Source organism: Rhamphochromis longiceps, linkage group LG5 (assembly GCF_057381845.1).
Source record: "Rhamphochromis longiceps isolate RC_006_pf linkage group LG5, R_longiceps_female_GT1.1, whole genome shotgun sequence".
In the NCBI taxonomy this organism is placed as follows: Eukaryota; Metazoa; Chordata; class Actinopteri; order Cichliformes; family Cichlidae; genus Rhamphochromis; species Rhamphochromis longiceps.
In genome coordinates this window covers 27,584,717-27,603,656 of record NC_140561.1, presented here as the reverse complement: position 1 = coordinate 27,603,656, position 18,940 = coordinate 27,584,717, and the positions used below count along the sequence as shown (strand labels likewise).

Below are 18,940 nucleotides of genomic sequence, written 5' to 3'. Positions count from 1 at the left end.
TTTTCTTCTTTTTCAGGTATTTTTCCATGAGCTCGTTCTCCAGGATAAGGGTTCTCAATTGATCATTTGTTTCTGCATTCTGCTGCTCGAGTTGCTGGCATCTTTGCTCCATTTCTTTTAAGGTTTCTTGTTTTTTTCTAAGCTTTTCTGTCAGGTCTTTGTATGCTGCCTCCTCCATTAGATTTTCTAACAGCTCATTTTTTCTCTGGATTTCTTGACTCGTACGCTGCAGGTCTTCATGTATTTTCTCTTGTTGTTGCTTTTGTGCCTGCATTTCAATTATTTGGCTCTTCAAGTCACTGGACTTCAACAACATCTCCTTAATGACCGCTGAGTGTTTCCTCTTCATTCCATCAATCCTACGCTGCATCTTTGAACATCGTTTTTCCAGTATTTCCTTTTCTCTTTGCAGTTCATTACAAAATTCTAGATTCCTTCTCTCAAAGTCCCGGAGAATACGTTCTTCTTCTTCCTGTTGCTTTTTTTCTTCTTCCTGTTGCTTTTTTTCTTCAAGAAGCTTTTTATTTTTGAGCTTTGTTTTAACAGACCACACTATCAGACCGTTGTACAATTTCTGTGTGGCTTTGAGTTTGTCCTGCATTTGTATTTCCTTTTCTCTTTGCAGTTTAAGTGTTTCGTCATGTTCTTTATTATAAAATTCTTGCAATTCTAGATGCCTTCTCTCAAAGTCCTGGATAATACGTTTTTCTTCTTCCTGTTGCTTTTTTTCTTCAAGAAGCTCTTCATTTTTGCACTTTGTTTCACCAAACCTGACTATCAGATCGTTGTACAAGTTCTGCATGGCTTTGAGTTCGTCCTGCATTTGTATTTCCTGTTCAGTCTTCTGTTGGTGGATTTTTTCAATTGTTTTCTCCGCTTCATTGAGCTTTCCTCGAAGCACCTGATTCTGTTTCTCAATGTTTTGGAGATCCCACTGTATCTCCTCAATATTAGCTTTCTTTCGTTGAAGCTGGGCAGATGTTTCTTTTAATTCAGCACTCTGTGTTCCTGATGAAAGAAAACGAGAAAAGATCTTCTCTCGTCCTTCATCAAACTTCACTCCCGAGCCCTCATTGATCATTTTTATATCAGGCTGGCGTTGCTGTTTTTCTTCCAGGTCTTTATTTCGTGCTTCCAGTTGTCTGCACTTTTCCTCTAGTTGAAGCTTCTCTTCTTCAATTTGTTTAATTTTGTAATGTAGGTCAGATTTTTCCTTCTGACTTTCATGTAATGCTCTTTGGACTGATAAGACACCATCCGTGGTCATTTCTCCTGGAGAGATTGGCCGGCCAGAACACAAAGGACAGGCAGCATAATCTTTTTGTGTTTGTTTGCGTTTTTGTGGAGGCATGTTGGAGCCTGTGCACAGTGACTCTGAAAAGGCTTAGAAATATTTCCAAATGTATCTCTGGTCGAACGTTTGAAGGCTGTGAACAAACTGATTTTAAAATTGCTGCTTCTGATCCCTATTTATAGACTTTCGTGGCTGCGAATTTGACGTCAGCGCTCTTTGAGCCTTTGATCCTTTGTTCGATCACAGGATCACAGGATCACATGACAGCTGTGCGTAATTCTGCGCATGCTCAGAGAATACACATTGAGATGCACGGTTTTGTTTTGTTTTGAATTTTTTTAAATACCCTGAAAACAGTGTTGCCAACTTAGCGATTTTGTCGCTATATTTAGAGAGTTTTCAAACCCCCCTTAGCGTCGTTTTTTTTTTTTTTCTAAAAAGCGACTAGCGACAAATCTGGCGACTTTTTCTGGTGTTATTGGAGGCTTATTTATGACGACTTTTGACGTGAAAGCGCTTGTTGCTCTTACTATCAACAAGCAGCGGGTGCTGCCGTGGGCACATCGCTCGTGCCAAAGCGCTCACAGGCGGAGGATAGTCCTCCTCCAGCCGCTACACAGCAAAAATGCCAGTGTTGATTTTTCAGTGTTAGTAGATTTCAACAGAGTTCCGAGTTAGTTCAACACTTAATCGAGTTAAAATAACACATCGGGAGTTGATTCCTGAAAAGTGTAAGTGTAGATTTTAGTCGTTACTGCATTTTAACACTGTGGGTGTTAAATTAGACCACACCTTCATTTCCTGTGGAGCTTCGCAATCCAGAATCTTCGGTCGCCATTTTTTCTTGCTGATGCGGTAAGTTTTATTCGGTTAAATATTAAGTTTTAGATTGATGTTAGAACAAGTAACATGATAACTAGTAAAAGAAATAGTATTTATATCAAAATACATCATCTTTAAGTGTCATATTTGAATTTTAACTGTTTTTGTTAAGCTGGGCTACTGCTAGCTAGAACTCTGCAAAGTACCAGTTTCTTTCCTAATATTCATTTAGCATAATCTGGCTATTGGCAGACTGTAATGAATATTACATGTTAATATATTTCACAGTTTTTATTAAATGCCTTTTATTTATTTTCGAATTAAACTGCCAAAGCCTTAGGGTCAGTGGTCTCAAACTCGCGGCCCAGAGGCCACTTGCGGCCCACGTCAGGTGAGGTGAAGAAGTATAATGCAATTTGGCCCTTAAAGTGACTTTTTTTTGTCATTAGCCAAAAATGATTTAATATAAAGGCAATGAGGGCAGAGTGTTACCGGCCCTCATGGGTAGTGTAGTCCGTGCTGCGGGGAGAACGTGTGGAACTGCCCCTCCCGTTGTGTGTTTGAGCGCGAGAGAGGGAGAAAGTAAGAGCTGTTACCGATGAGAAATGGAAGAAGAGCGCATGTAAATATAATAATAACCACTGCCGCCAAAATGAGTGCCTGGTTGTAAGAAAGCTGTTAAGATTCGACTGTACACTGTGTTCGCTGACAGTAAAGCTACAAGCCCGACAACCCAGCGTATTGGCCAGAGGTGTCATTACCACGGTTCAGAGCCGCGGACCTGGCCGAGGTAACAAGAGAGTACAAACATGTGGAGGGATTGGCTTTGTTAGTTCAGTGAGAGTCAAAAACTAATGTGTACACTTATTTCTGCATTTTTATTTTGTTAAATATGAATAAAATTACAGCAGAAGTGCTGCAAAGTGTCTGACCAGAAAGAGAGGACCATTGTGTTAATTTGGTAGTTCAATTAAAGGCATCGGTTAGTTAAGAGGGAGAGGGGGGGATGCGTTCATATTTGCAGTTTTGTCTTGTTATACAATATTTGAAATTTAAAAACGAACAAACCAAACGCTACATTGTCAGGAATATTTGTGGGGAGGGTTTTTATCGCTTAAAATATATAAAAAATAATAAAATAGAAATATGGTTCCTACTAACCCCTGTGATAGTTGAGAGAATACTGTATTGCAGTCATGTTACACAGCTTGTACTACTTAAAAAATGGATCAAGGATGTTTTTCTTAACAAAATTAATTTTAACTCAGTCTAAAGGGACTAGACATGCTAGATATTTTGCAAAGAAATGGTGTTATATGCTGGACCTTATTTTACTCTCGGCAGGTGGTGATATGCTGGTTCCCGAGAAGAGATGAACTAATCAAAGTCAGCTTTTCAAGACAGCCCCAAGACTCTTCGCAACTTGTGTTCAAATGTGAGGCCGTTGTCAGGTGATAAATGCAAGGAAGAGGCACTCAACTGACATGAAACATGTCAAAGACAACATGAAGGTGACATTTCAACATAGGCAAAAAGTGGTTCAAGAACCTGCCATAGCTTCTACTGTCCTGGACCTTTTCCCAAGATTTCTGGATACACCTGGCTTGGTAAGGCATAAAATAATTTAATGACTGCTTTGTGGTTCCTTTGTTTGTTTTCTTGTTAATGTGTTGTTTCTGTTGTTACACTTTGTGTTTAAGATTGACCAAGACTTCACAATGCTGTTTTTTGGGGAGGAAGTGTCTGGTAAGTTCCTTGCAAAGTGGCCAACATTCTTCAAGCCAAGGATCATCAAAGATTGCAAAAATCTGTCCCAGAGTACAGAATTGGATGAGCTGCTCATTTCTGCACAGCGTTACTCTAACGAGGCTGGTAAGTGTAAGTTGGAAATGGTAGATTTTGCATGCCTTTACAGCATTTGCTTAATTCCCACAACACAATATATCACTCATTTCTGTATGGTATGAAAACAAGCTTACAAACATGTTAAACCTGAAATGACATTTAATGTAGTTTGAACACAAAAAAAGTTACATAATCTTACTATTGTTATGACTCGATATCTACTTCACTTGGTGGCCAGAAGATTTTAAGTCTCTAGAAATGAATTTTTATACCAAGGCGCTGGAAAACTGCCTTATTAGAAAAATTATCAGGTGTCTAAAATGTCATCATGGTATTACATAACGTGGAAAAATGACTGCTGTGATCCTTTAAATGACAGTAATTGTGATGATCTTAATTTCTATTCTGTAGTTTGGGACTGCGAGGCGGCTGCCCTCTTTTGCTGCTTCACTTCACTCCATCATCTAAGGGAAGGACGTCTTCAAAGATTAGCACATCAGATGCTGCTCACCACCTAATGAAATTCATCAAGGTATGCTTTTTAGAATTGTATATTTCTCTTTTGATGAGAACAGATGCAAATTATCAACGGCTGATATTTTAAGATGGCAAGGTGATCCAACCTGCAGCAGATGTATCTATCCCAGACAAGCTTGGTGTTGCAGGACTGACATGTCATTGTTTCTATTAAAACTAAATGTACACATTGAAACAAAAATAATTGTGCGCGCGGAGTGAAACATTTTAATATTGTCATAATTTCAAACAGCAATGCCTCAACATCAGATTATCAATTTTGTTTAATGTGAATCACTTGGTTTCTTTCTCTCCCTCAGGTGGGAGGTAGCACAGAGGCTTTTCTTAAGGCTGGCCCCACTCAGCCATTCGTCCTGTGGGTTGGAGAAAGAAAGAACATCATCCAAAGTTTCTACCCAAAGTTTCTACATTGTCCTAGATCAAAAGGTCATTCCCTGTGTGACACAGATGGGAGATGCAGGTTTTGACAAGGCAAAACTTTTCAAGGCACATTTTTTAATTTGCCGTGTCCTTTGATAAGGCATTGGACAACTTCTACACATTCATCCAGACCATCAAGTGTATGGCATTGATGTTGGCAGCGTGAAGGACAGTCCTCGGGTCAATGAAACAAGAGGAAGTCTTCACTGTACGGTTTAAAGATATCCACTATTCAGCACTTTGACTGGAAATGTTCATCTGTTACATTTGCAAGATACACCACACAAGTTGCTCAGTGTTATTTAGACATTTGAAGTTCCAGCATGGTTTGTACCCAGGAAAGTTTTTACGTTTGACCTGTGGAGAGCCTGGATGTTCATTTATCTTTCACACGTACTCTGGTTACAAGCGGCACTTATTCCGAGCACATGGAGACTGCGTTCACTCTGAGGTCATCAACAATTTTGAGCCTGTACCTAACGATGGAACCTCTGTTTCACAGCCTGTAAATGTGGCTCATCCCATGACAATAACTACACCGGTTCCAGTTGAAAAAAGGCAAATACTGAACATGTGCAGCTCTGTTATTGCTCAAGTACAATCATCAGGAGTTCCTGAAAGTACTGTACAGTGTTTAGTTGGTTCATTGGAGGAACTGGTTAATGACATCCATGCACATGCAAAACAATCTGTTGTCGACTGTTTGTCAACTGATACATCAAGAGAAACCTTAGAAAAAGTTGAGGATTGCTTTGATCAGCTTGAAAATCCATTTTCATGTCTTAACACAGAATCTAAAAGGATAAGATATTTTGAGCAAAAATGGAAAATAGTTGAACCCATAGAGCATGTTCTTGGTGTGCGTTTTGATGTACGCAAAGATAGAACAACAGGGACATACAGGCAAGTTCCTGTCAATGATAAATTCATGTACGTTCCTATCATGGGATCCCTTTCATCTATGTTTCGAAACAGTGAACTTTGTAGCAGTTTCCAGAAAAAAAAACTAAACATGGAGGGATTGTACAGAGATTTAAATGACGGCTCCTACTTCAAAAATCACAGTTTATTCTCACAACAAGAACATGCTCTCCAGATCCAGCTCTACTATGACGATTTTGAAACTGCTAATCCTTTAGGCTCAAAAAAGGGGGTGCACAAACTTGGTTGTATTTATTTTGTTTTGAGAAATTTGCCACCAGAGTTAAATTCTGTGGTGATGAACATTCATCTTGTAGCCCTTTTTCATTCAGAAGACTTAAAAAAATATGGGTTTGATCCTATCCTAAAGCCACTTGTTGATGATCTAAAGATTTTAGAGACTGAAGGAATGCAAGTGCCCTTTTCAGCCACACCTGTGAGAGGTTCGCTTTTTCAGATTACAGGTGACAACTTGGCTTTACATAGCATTTTTGGTTTTGTTGAATCATTTAGTGCAAACTATTGTTGTAGATTTTGTTTAACTGATAAGACAGAGTTGCAGTCAGTTTTTAGTGAAGATCATGTAGGCTTAACACTGCGTTCCAAAGAACTTCATTACAAACACTGTGGTGCCATTCAACAAAATCCTGCTTTGGCCTCAACATTTGGTGTAAAAAGAAATTGTTTACTCAATTCACTTCGGCTGTTCCATATTTCAGACAACTATGCTGTAGACATAATGCATGATCTACTAGAGGGAGTGGTGCAGTATGAGTTAAAGCTTGTGTTTCAGTACTTGATTAAGACCTCTTAATATCCTTGAATTCATTGTCACAGAGAATTATAAGCTTTAACTACGGATATGCACAGAGAAGGAACAGGCCAGGTGGGCTAAAACTGGATGACAACAGCAAAGATCTTGGGCTTAATGCTGTGGAGTCATGGTGTCTTTTGCGGAATAGCCCATTGATTTTTGGAGATATCGTTTGCAGAAATGATGGACATTGCAACTTGCTACTTTTGTTAGTTCAAATTGTGAACATTGTTTTTTCACCCATTATAACTCATGGCATGACTTGCTATTTGAAACATCTGATTGCCGATCATCACAAGGCTTTCAAATCTCTCTTTCCAGAACGGCTTTTTAGGTTGTTTTCTTGCTTAATTTTAAATCATGCTTTTTATTTGTTTTTGTTTCTAATGTCTCTGTAAAGCCCTTTGAATCACCTTGTTGTTGAATTGTGCTATATAAATAAACTTGCCTTGCCTTCAGTTAATTTATTATCACCAACAATATAAAATTATAGAATTACTAATGTAAAAAAATGTGGTTTTATTTGTATATTTTTATATATAAACATATACAGTGGCCCCTAGAGACAAAGCACAGAGTGAAAGAGAGCCAAGGACAACAATAAGAGACAACATCATCACATTAGAAAGGCATAGTAATCATCCACAATTATTTTCAGTTCCAGATGATAAAGGATTCAGAAAGTTTATTCATGCAGTCAATCCTATGTATGCAATTCCAAGCAAGAAAACACTCTACCCCAAAATCATCCCTGGCCTATATGACAGAGAATGTGCATATTCTTTTTGTTTTGCACATTTCAATTTATATTTTATTGTATTGTGGTTTGCAGTGTTTTGTGTTGTTTCACTTTAAATTTCTTTAAAAGGAAAAAGTTGAAAATTTAAATAGTTAAAAGTTGAATTGTAAATAGTTGGTTTTTGTATTTTATAATTTATTTATTACATTTTATGTAGTGTGAATAAATAAAAGTATGTTTACGGCGGCCCCTAGAGAAAAAAGCACGTACAAATTCCAAAACACATTGCTAGCATTAACTGAACTTCCAAAACAGAGCTACCTAGATCACTTAAATTACACAATTGAAAGCATATGTGTATGGTTTGTGTATTTATACACAAACACTCCTATATATTCAAATAATTAAAAAAAAAAAAAGTTCATTTACCTGTTACTGCCACACACCAAATCTGGTCCTTGGTACTTCCTGGCTTGTGTAGCCACTAGGATCCTAGAGCACTTCCGTTGTGTTTTGCAGGTTTCACGTGCTTTGGAGTTTGTACGTGCTTTGTATCTAGTATACTTTTATTTATTCACTCCACATAAAATCTAATAAATAGATTATAAAATACATAAACCAACTATTTACATTTGAACTTTTAACTATTTACATATACAGTTTTTTGTTTTAAACAAATTTAAAGTGAAACAACACAAAACACTGCAAACCACAACACCGTAATATATAAAGTACGTTTTTTGTCTCTAGGGGCCACAGTAAGTATACTTTTATTTATTCACTCCACATAAAATCTAATAAATAAATTATAAAATACATAAACCAACTATTTACATTTGAACTTTTAACTATTTAAATTTTCACCTTTTTTGTTTTAAACAAATGTAAAGTGAAACAACACAAAACACTGCAAACCACAACACAATAATATATAAAGTACGTGTTTTGGAGTTTGTACGTGCTTCAGAGTTTGTACATGTTTTGGAGTTTGTATGTGCTTTGTCTCTAGGGGCCACCATAAATATACTTTTATTTATTCACTCCATATAAAATCTAATAACTAAATTATATAATACAAACAGCAACTATTTAAATTTTCAGCTTACATACATAGGATTCACTACATGAATAAACTTTCTTCTTTTTTTTTCTTTTCTTTTTCTTTTTTTTTTTGGCCTGTCCCGTTTGGCTCTTTTGCCATCAGAATTGTTGTCTAAAGGCAAAGAAAGATGCCCAACGGATTTACTTTACCAAATTGACCATCCCAGCCTTGCCGTAATGGTCCATTTGATTCACCTTTTATTGTTTATTTTATTTTCACTTGCTGAATACGGGACAGACTTGACTGGGGGAAAGAAGGGGAGAAAGAAAGAGGGAAAGAGAAACAGCTGAGAAGAGGGACGGGGGAGAAGGGCAAAAGACAAAAACCAACAGAACGGGCAGAGAAAAAAAAAATGCATATATCAATCACCTGGATCACCTGCTGAGAAAGAAAAAAGAAAACAAGCAGAAGAGAACAAGAGTAATAGAATAAACAGCATCACAATGATATATGGGAATATGACAGTAAATACTAAATGTTAAACATTATTGTGCAGCACATAAGATCAACAGAACACAGTGTGCCTTGAGGTAGGAGCCAAAAAGGGTGTAGTTTGTGGGTGTGATCACCCGTGTGTACACCTGTGAGCATGGACGCGCTTGTTTTTTTTTTGTTTTTTTTTAAAGGTTCCTTCATGTAATAATCTGCTAGAGAATCTTTAGGGATACGGGCCCAGCACTCGAGGCCTGGAGTTGCCTACCCCTGGTCTATATGATCTGGTCAGAGAGGCTGACTGCATCACCGCTGATGATGAGTACTAGCGGTTCTGAGACAGGAGAATCAAGCTCTTCAGGTTGAGGACCAAGATTCTCCTGTGTCGGGACCACATCAGTAGATGGTTCTGAGACTGGAGAAACAAGCTCCTCAGGTTCAGGAGCATAAAGAACGAGCTGACATTTTTCTCATGAAACCAGCGATCAGCTCAACAGACCCTCAGTTTACCTGCGTGCATCCTCCTCCTCATCAGTCAGCTGTTTAACACCTGCTGCTAATTCAAGAAACACGCCTACGTTACCTAGTGATAGTAACTGGGCAGCCGGTGCTCGATATAAAGCAATGTCAGCGCATTTTTCTGCACAAGATAAGTAAATATAGTGTTTTCCCAGAGCTGCTGGAGCTTGTTTCCTTACAGAGCACTTTATAGGCGAAGCAGCTTCATCAGCGGCTGATGTCCAATCACCGGCACACAGCTTTGAAACCTCACCTTAGTTTTAGCTCTCAGTGGTTAAACGCATGACTTCATTCACTCAGGTTCTGTCTGTCGGGTCACGTTTACTTCGCTGTTTTATTTACAACTGAGCAAATCGGTTTGGCTGAGGTTAAAGTTACAAACTCAAATTGTCGGAACAGGTTTGCGCGTTTCTTGGATTCATTTGGTGATTTATTAAATGTATAACTGTTATTCTAATCTGCTGCTGAGTCTCTTACACTTTTCTTTATGCTATATATTTTCACGTCTCTGGAATAGTTGGCAGTTAGATAGTCAGCTGGGAAACTCTGTGTTAACTCATGGAGCTGAGGATATCGTGGATATGCTGACCTCGCTCCGTGGTGTACAGGGCCGTTTACCCTCATGATTAATATTCACAATAAAAATATTAGCCGAACATCATGAAGTCTGTATGTGTTTCATAGTGTCGAACAACCTTTGTACAGTTAAAGCCAGCAGTTACTACATGACGGAAACACCAACGTTATCTCTTTTATGCGTTTATACACAGGTCACGCTGATTACTGAACAAAAACCCAAAGATCAGATGTTAAACAGATTTATTTGCTCTCTCTCCTCCTTAAACATGTTTTTAATGTTGGTTATAATTCAGAATTGGCGACTGAAACACGTAGGACACATAAGAACATCAGGAAATAAAACACTGATAAATATAACCTCAGTAAAAGAAGTCAGCGGGGGTTATTACAGCTGTGTACCGGGGGTCCAGCGATGGACTTGTGGTTCTGTGAACAGCACAAATGCCAGGTGACTGTGAAATAACTAACAGCACTTCTTCCACAAATGAAGCCAGTAACTTACTATCCTAAAAGATTAGCCCTAGTTGCTTGTGCTTTACCTCCATGCGTGAGATCAGTATGTGCAGCAGCTTAAGCTGTACAATGTTTCAGGAAATAGTTCATTTCACCTTTTGACACTGTTAGTTCCACACGAGGTAGATGTCTACTACTGCAGACTAAAATTACATTTCTGTTACCTACAAGACACTTAATGTTACTGTTACTCTCACTCCGGTCTCATGTATTCATGTCCAGGTTTGTTCATGTTCATGTCAGGGTTCTTCATGTTGCGTTTTAGTTCACCCAGTTTAGGTTAGTTTAGTTTTGCATCAGTTTGCCTTGCCCCTTTCTTTGTACCCTTCTATCAGCCTTATTGAAGTGCTGGAGTGATGATCATCACTCCATAAGCCAATGAGATTATCGCATGACATTTTCGAATGGGGATATTTCTTTTGAACTGTTTTCAATTTAACGTAATATTTAAGTGTTTCTTAGTTTTAGACTAGCTGGTTAGTCTATTTCAACGTTTTAAACCATATCCCAGGGTTTTTACTTCACCATTGATGGGGTTTTAACAAGCAAATAAAAGACAGAGCTTAATTCTGTAAAGATTAGATGAAAAATACTCAAAGGATAAATTCAATTGGTTTATTATTTTGTTACATAAGTTGGAAAAAGGAAAACAAGTAACTACAGAAACAACAAAAGAAAAGTTAAACAAGCAAATAAGTAAATGAAGGGGGGAAAGAAGGAGGGGAGAAAACCCCAACAACCCCCTCTGAGCAAGCACGAGGCGACAGTGGGGAGGAAAAACTGCCTTTTGACGGGCAGAAACCTCCAGCAGAACCAGGCTCAGGAGGGGACAGTCAACTGCTGGGACTGGTTGGGGGGGGAGGGTGAAAAAAGAAAAAAGATGAAGAAGGTGGAGAATATGTGTTAGGGGGGACAGGAGAGGTGAAAAGTAAGATGGATCACAGGTGGAGGAGGACGAGGCTAAATCATCTGAATAAGCGGCAGAACCAGCCTTTTTTCTTCTTTTTCAGGTATTTTTCCATGAGCTCGTTCTCCAGGATAAGGGTTCTCAATTGATCATTTGTTTCTGCATTCTGCTGCTCGAGTTGCTGGCATCTTTGCTCCATTTCTTTTAAGGTTTCTTGTTTTTTTCTAAGCTTTTCTGTCAGGTCTTTGTATGCTGCCTCCTCCATTAGATTTTCTAACAGCTCATTTTTTCTCTGGATTTCTTGACTCGTACGCTGCAGGTCTTCATGTATTTTCTCTTGTTGTTGCTTTTGTGCCTGCATTTCAATTATTTGGCTCTTCAAGTCACTGGACTTCAACAACATCTCCTTAATGACCGCTGAGTGTTTCCTCTTCATTCCATCAATCCTACGCTGCATCTTTGAACATCGTTTTTCCAGTATTTCCTTTTCTCTTTGCAGTTCATTACAAAATTCTAGATTCCTTCTCTCAAAGTCCCGGAGAATACGTTCTTCTTCTTCCTGTTGCTTTTTTTCTTCTTCCTGTTGCTTTTTTTCTTCAAGAAGCTTTTTATTTTTGAGCTTTGTTTTAACAGACCACACTATCAGACCGTTGTACAATTTCTGTGTGGCTTTGAGTTTGTCCTGCATTTGTATTTCCTTTTCTCTTTGCAGTTTAAGTGTTTCGTCATGTTCTTTATTATAAAATTCTTGCAATTCTAGATGCCTTCTCTCAAAGTCCTGGATAATACGTTTTTCTTCTTCCTGTTGCTTTTTTTCTTCAAGAAGCTCTTCATTTTTGCACTTTGTTTCACCAAACCTGACTATCAGATCGTTGTACAAGTTCTGCATGGCTTTGAGTTCGTCCTGCATTTGTATTTCCTGTTCAGTCTTCTGTTGGTGGATTTTTTCAATTGTTTTCTCCGCTTCATTGAGCTTTCCTCGAAGCACCTGATTCTGTTTCTCAATGTTTTGGAGATCCCACTGTATCTCCTCAATATTAGCTTTCTTTCGTTGAAGCTGGGCAGATGTTTCTTTTAATTCAGCACTCTGTGTTCCTGATGAAAGAAAACGAGAAAAGATCTTCTCTCGTCCTTCATCAAACTTCACTCCCGAGCCCTCATTGATCATTTTTATATCAGGCTGGCGTTGCTGTTTTTCTTCCAGGTCTTTATTTCGTGCTTCCAGTTGTCTGCACTTTTCCTCTAGTTGAAGCTTCTCTTCTTCAATTTGTTTAATTTTGTAATGTAGGTCAGATTTTTCCTTCTGACTTTCATGTAATGCTCTTTGGACTGATAAGACACCATCCGTGGTCATTTCTCCTGGAGAGATTGGCCGGCCAGAACACAAAGGACAGGCAGCATAATCTTTTTGTGTTTGTTTGCGTTTTTGTGGAGGCATGTTGGAGCCTGTGCACAGTGACTCTGAAAAGGCTTAGAAATATTTCCAAATGTATCTCTGGTCGAACGTTTGAAGGCTGTGAACAAACTGATTTTAAAATTGCTGCTTCTGATCCCTATTTATAGACTTTCGTGGCTGCGAATTTGACGTCAGCGCTCTTTGAGCCTTTGATCCTTTGTTCGATCACAGGATCACAGGATCACATGACAGCTGTGCGTAATTCTGCGCATGCTCAGAGAATACACATTGAGATGCACGGTTTTGTTTTGTTTTGAATTTTTTTAAATACCCTGAAAACAGTGTTGCCAACTTAGCGATTTTGTCGCTATATTTAGAGAGTTTTCAAACCCCCCTTAGCGTCGTTTTTTTTTTTTTTCTAAAAAGCGACTAGCGACAAATCTGGCGACTTTTTCTGGTGTTATTGGAGGCTTATTTATGACGACTTTTGACGTGAAAGCGCTTGTTGCTCTTACTATCAACAAGCAGCGGGTGCTGCCGTGGGCACATCGCTCGTGCCAAAGCGCTCACAGGCGGAGGATAGTCCTCCTCCAGCCGCTACACAGCAAAAATGCCAGTGTTGATTTTTCAGTGTTAGTAGATTTCAACAGAGTTCCGAGTTAGTTCAACACTTAATCGAGTTAAAATAACACATCGGGAGTTGATTCCTGAAAAGTGTAAGTGTAGATTTTAGTCGTTACTGCATTTTAACACTGTGGGTGTTAAATTAGACCACACCTTCATTTCCTGTGGAGCTTCGCAATCCAGAATCTTCGGTCGCCATTTTTTCTTGCTGATGCGGTAAGTTTTATTCGGTTAAATATTAAGTTTTAGATTGATGTTAGAACAAGTAACATGATAACTAGTAAAAGAAATAGTATTTATATCAAAATACATCATCTTTAAGTGTCATATTTGAATTTTAACTGTTTTTGTTAAGCTGGGCTACTGCTAGCTAGAACTCTGCAAAGTACCAGTTTCTTTCCTAATATTCATTTAGCATAATCTGGCTATTGGCAGACTGTAATGAATATTACATGTTAATATATTTCACAGTTTTTATTAAATGCCTTTTATTTATTTTCGAATTAAACTGCCAAAGCCTTAGGGTCAGTGGTCTCAAACTCGCGGCCCAGAGGCCACTTGCGGCCCACGTCAGGTGAGGTGAAGAAGTATAATGCAATTTGGCCCTTAAAGTGACTTTTTTTTGTCATTAGCCAAAAATGATTTAATATAAAGGCAATGAGGGCAGAGTGTTACCGGCCCTCATGGGTAGTGTAGTCCGTGCTGCGGGGAGAACGTGTGGAACTGCCCCTCCCGTTGTGTGTTTGAGCGCGAGAGAGGGAGAAAGTAAGAGCTGTTACCGATGAGAAATGGAAGAAGAGCGCATGTAAATATAATAATAACCACTGCCGCCAAAATGAGTGCCTGGTTGTAAGAAAGCTGTTAAGATTCGACTGTACACTGTGTTCGCTGACAGTAAAGCTACAAGCCCGACAACCCAGCGTATTGGCCAGAGGTGTCATTACCACGGTTCAGAGCCGCGGACCTGGCCGAGGTAACAAGAGAGTACAAACATGTGGAGGGATTGGCTTTGTTAGTTCAGTGAGAGTCAAAAACTAATGTGTACACTTATTTCTGCATTTTTATTTTGTTAAATATGAATAAAATTACAGCAGAAGTGCTGCAAAGTGTCTGACCAGAAAGAGAGGACCATTGTGTTAATTTGGTAGTTCAATTAAAGGCATCGGTTAGTTAAGAGGGAGAGGGGGGGATGCGTTCATATTTGCAGTTTTGTCTTGTTATACAATATTTGAAATTTAAAAACGAACAAACCAAACGCTACATTGTCAGGAATATTTGTGGGGAGGGTTTTTATCGCTTAAAATATATAAAAAATAATAAAATAGAAATATGGTTCCTACTAACCCCTGTGATAGTTGAGAGAATACTGTATTGCAGTCATGTTACACAGCTTGTACTACTTAAAAAATGGACCAAGGATGTTTTTCTTAACAAAATTTATTTTAACTCAGTCTAAAGGGACTAGACATGCTAGATATTTTGCAAAGAAATGGTGTTATATGCTGGACCTTATTTTACTCTTGGCAGGTGGTGATATGCTGGTTCCCGAGAAGAGATGAACTAATCAAAGTCAGCTTTTCAAGACAGCCCCAAGACTCTTCGCAACTTGTGTTCAAATGTGAGGCCGTTGTCAGGTGATAAATGCAAGGAAGAGGCACTCAACTGACATGAAACATGTCAAAGACAACATGAAGGTGACATTTCAACATAGGCAAAAAGTGGTTCAAGAACCTGCCATAGCTTCTACTGTCCTGGACCTTTTCCCAAGATTTCTGGATACACCTGGCTTGGTAAGGCATAAAATAATTTAATGACTGCTTTGTGGTTCCTTTGTTTGTTTTCTTGTTAATGTGTTGTTTCTGTTGTTACACTTTGTGTTTAAGATTGACCAAGACTTCACAATGCTGTTTTTTGGGGAGGAAGTGTCTGGTAAGTTCCTTGCAAAGTGGCCAACATTCTTCAAGCCAAGGATCATCAAAGATTGCAAAAATCTGTCCCAGAGTACAGAATTGGATGAGCTGCTCATTTCTGCACAGCGTTACTCTAACGAGGCTGGTAAGTGTAAGTTGGAAATGGTAGATTTTGCATGCCTTTACAGCATTTGCTTAATTCCCACAACACAATATATCACTCATTTCTGTATGGTATGAAAACAAGCTTACAAACATGTTAAACCTGAAATGACATTTAATGTAGTTTGAACACAAAAAAAGTTACATAATCTTACTATTGTTATGACTCGATATCTACTTCACTTGGTGGCCAGAAGATTTTAAGTCTCTAGAAATGAATTTTTATACCAAGGCGCTGGAAAACTGCCTTATTAGAAAAATTATCAGGTGTCTAAAATGTCATCATGGTATTACATAACGTGGAAAAATGACTGCTGTGATCCTTTAAATGACAGTAATTGTGATGATCTTAATTTCTATTCTGTAGTTTGGGACTGCGAGGCGGCTGCCCTCTTTTGCTGCTTCACTTCACTCCATCATCTAAGGGAAGGACGTCTTCAAAGATTAGCACATCAGATGCTGCTCACCACCTAATGAAATTCATCAAGGTATGCTTTTTAGAATTGTATATTTCTCTTTTGATGAGAACAGATGCAAATTATCAACGGCTGATATTTTAAGATGGCAAGGTGATCCAACCTGCAGCAGATGTATCTATCCCAGACAAGCTTGGTGTTGCAGGACTGACATGTCATTGTTTCTATTAAAACTAAATGTACACATTGAAACAAAAATAATTGTGCGCGCGGAGTGAAACATTTTAATATTGTCATAATTTCAAACAGCAATGCCTCAACATCAGATTATCAATTTTGTTTAATGTGAATCACTTGGTTTCTTTCTCTCCCTCAGGTGGGAGGTAGCACAGAGGCTTTTCTTAAGGCTGGCCCCACTCAGCCATTCGTCCTGTGGGTTGGAGAAAGAAAGAACATCATCCAAAGTTTCTACCCAAAGTTTCTACATTGTCCTAGATCAAAAGGTCATTCCCTGTGTGACACAGATGGGAGATGCAGGTTTTGACAAGGCAAAACTTTTCAAGGCACATTTTTTAATTTGCCGTGTCCTTTGATAAGGCATTGGACAACTTCTACACATTCATCCAGACCATCAAGTGTATGGCATTGATGTTGGCAGCGTGAAGGACAGTCCTCGGGTCAATGAAACAAGAGGAAGTCTTCACTGTACGGTTTAAAGATATCCACTATTCAGCACTTTGACTGGAAATGTTCATCTGTTACATTTGCAAGATACACCACACAAGTTGCTCAGTGTTATTTAGACATTTGAAGTTCCAGCATGGTTTGTACCCAGGAAAGTTTTTACGTTTGACCTGTGGAGAGCCTGGATGTTCATTTATCTTTCACACGTACTCTGGTTACAAGCGGCACTTATTCCGAGCACATGGAGACTGCGTTCACTCTGAGGTCATCAACAATTTTGAGCCTGTACCTAACGATGGAACCTCTGTTTCACAGCCTGTAAATGTGGCTCATCCCATGACAATAACTACACCGGTTCCAGTTGAAAAAAGGCAAATACTGAACATGTGCAGCTCTGTTATTGCTCAAGTACAATCATCAGGAGTTCCTGAAAGTACTGTACAGTGTTTAGTTGGTTCATTGGAGGAACTGGTTAATGACATCCATGCACATGCAAAACAATCTGTTGTCGACTGTTTGTCAACTGATACATCAAGAGAAACCTTAGAAAAAGTTGAGGATTGCTTTGATCAGCTTGAAAATCCATTTTCATGTCTTAACACAGAATCTAAAAGGATAAGATATTTTGAGCAAAAATGGAAAATAGTTGAACCCATAGAGCATGTTCTTGGTGTGCGTTTTGATGTACGCAAAGATAGAACAACAGGGACATACAGGCAAGTTCCTGTCAATGATAAATTCATGTACGTTCCTATCATGGGATCCCTTTCATCTATGTTTCGAAACAGTGAACTTTGTAGCAGTTTCCAGAAAAAAAAACTAAACATGGAGGGATTGTACAGAGATTTAAATGACGGCTCCTACTTCAAAAATCACAGTTTATTCTCACAACAAGAACATGCTCTCCAGATCCAGCTCTACTATGACGATTTTGAAACTGCTAATCCTTTAGGCTCAAAAAAGGGGGTGCACAAACTTGGTTGTATTTATTTTGTTTTGAGAAATTTGCCACCAGAGTTAAATTCTGTGGTGATGAACATTCATCTTGTAGCCCTTTTTCATTCAGAAGACTTAAAAAAATATGGGTTTGATCCTATCCTAAAGCCACTTGTTGATGATCTAAAGATTTTAGAGACTGAAGGAATGCAAGTGCCCTTTTCAGCCACACCTGTGAGAGGTTCGCTTTTTCAGATTACAGGTGACAACTTGGCTTTACATAGCATTTTTGGTTTTGTTGAATCATTTAGTGCAAACTATTGTTGTAGATTTTGTTTAACTGATAAGACAGAGTTGCAGTCAGTTTTTAGTGAAGATCATGTAGGCTTAACACTGCGTTCCAAAGAACTTCATTACAAACACTGTGGTGCCATTCAACAAAATCCTGCTTTGGCCTCAACATTTGGTGTAAAAAGAAATTGTTTACTCAATTCACTTCGGCTGTTCCATATTTCAGACAACTATGCTGTAGACATAATGCATGATCTACTAGAGGGAGTGGTGCAGTATGAGTTAAAGCTTGTGTTTCAGTACTTGATTAAGACCTCTTAATATCCTTGAATTCATTGTCACAGAGAATTATAAGCTTTAACTACGGATATGCACAGAGAAGGAACAGGCCAGGTGGGCTAAAACTGGATGACAACAGCAAAGATCTTGGGCTTAATGCTGTGCAGTCATGGTGTCTTTTGCGGAATAGCCCATTGATTTTTGGAGATATCGTTTGCAGAAATGATGGACATTGCAACTTGCTACTTTTGTTAGTTCAAATTGTGAACATTGTTTTTTCACCCATTATAACTCATGGCATGACTTGCTATTTGAAACATCTGATTGCCGATCATCACAAGGCTTTCAAATCTCTCTTTCCAGAACGGCTTTTTAGGTTGTTTTCTTGCTTAATTTTAAATCATGCTTTTTATTTGTTTTTGTTTCTAATGTCTCTGTAAAGCCCTTTGAATCACCTTGTTGTTGAATTGTGCTATATAAATAAACTTGCCTTGCCTTCAGTTAATTTATTATCACCAACAATATAAAATTATAGAATTACTAATGTAAAAAAATGTGGTTTTATTTGTATATTTTTATATATAAACATATACAGTGGCCCCTAGAGACAAAGCACAGAGTGAAAGAGAGCCAAGGACAACAATAAGAGACAACATCATCACATTAGAAAGGCATAGTAATCATCCACAATTATTTTCAGTTCCAGATGATAAAGGATTCAGAAAGTTTATTCATGCAGTCAATCCTATGTATGCAATTCCAAGCAAGAAAACACTCTACCCCAAAATCATCCCTGGC

General features: G+C 38.4%; 1 protein-coding gene across 1 annotated transcript; it reads left to right on the top strand.

The window, feature by feature from the left end:
* The first annotated feature begins 13,338 nt into the window (after window positions 1-13,338).
* On the top strand, window positions 13,339-18,647 carry LOC146670223 (uncharacterized). The gene is made up of 5 exons (XM_085407058.1): window positions 13,339-13,680; window positions 14,992-15,254; window positions 15,348-15,519; window positions 15,904-16,024; window positions 16,329-18,647. The coding sequence occupies exons 2-4, from the start codon at window positions 15,132-15,134 to the stop codon at window positions 16,008-16,010; spliced, it is 402 nt and encodes a 133-aa protein (XP_085263184.1). The 5' UTR covers window positions 13,339-13,680; window positions 14,992-15,131; the 3' UTR covers window positions 16,011-16,024; window positions 16,329-18,647.
* The last annotated feature ends 293 nt before the right edge of the window (window positions 18,648-18,940 follow it).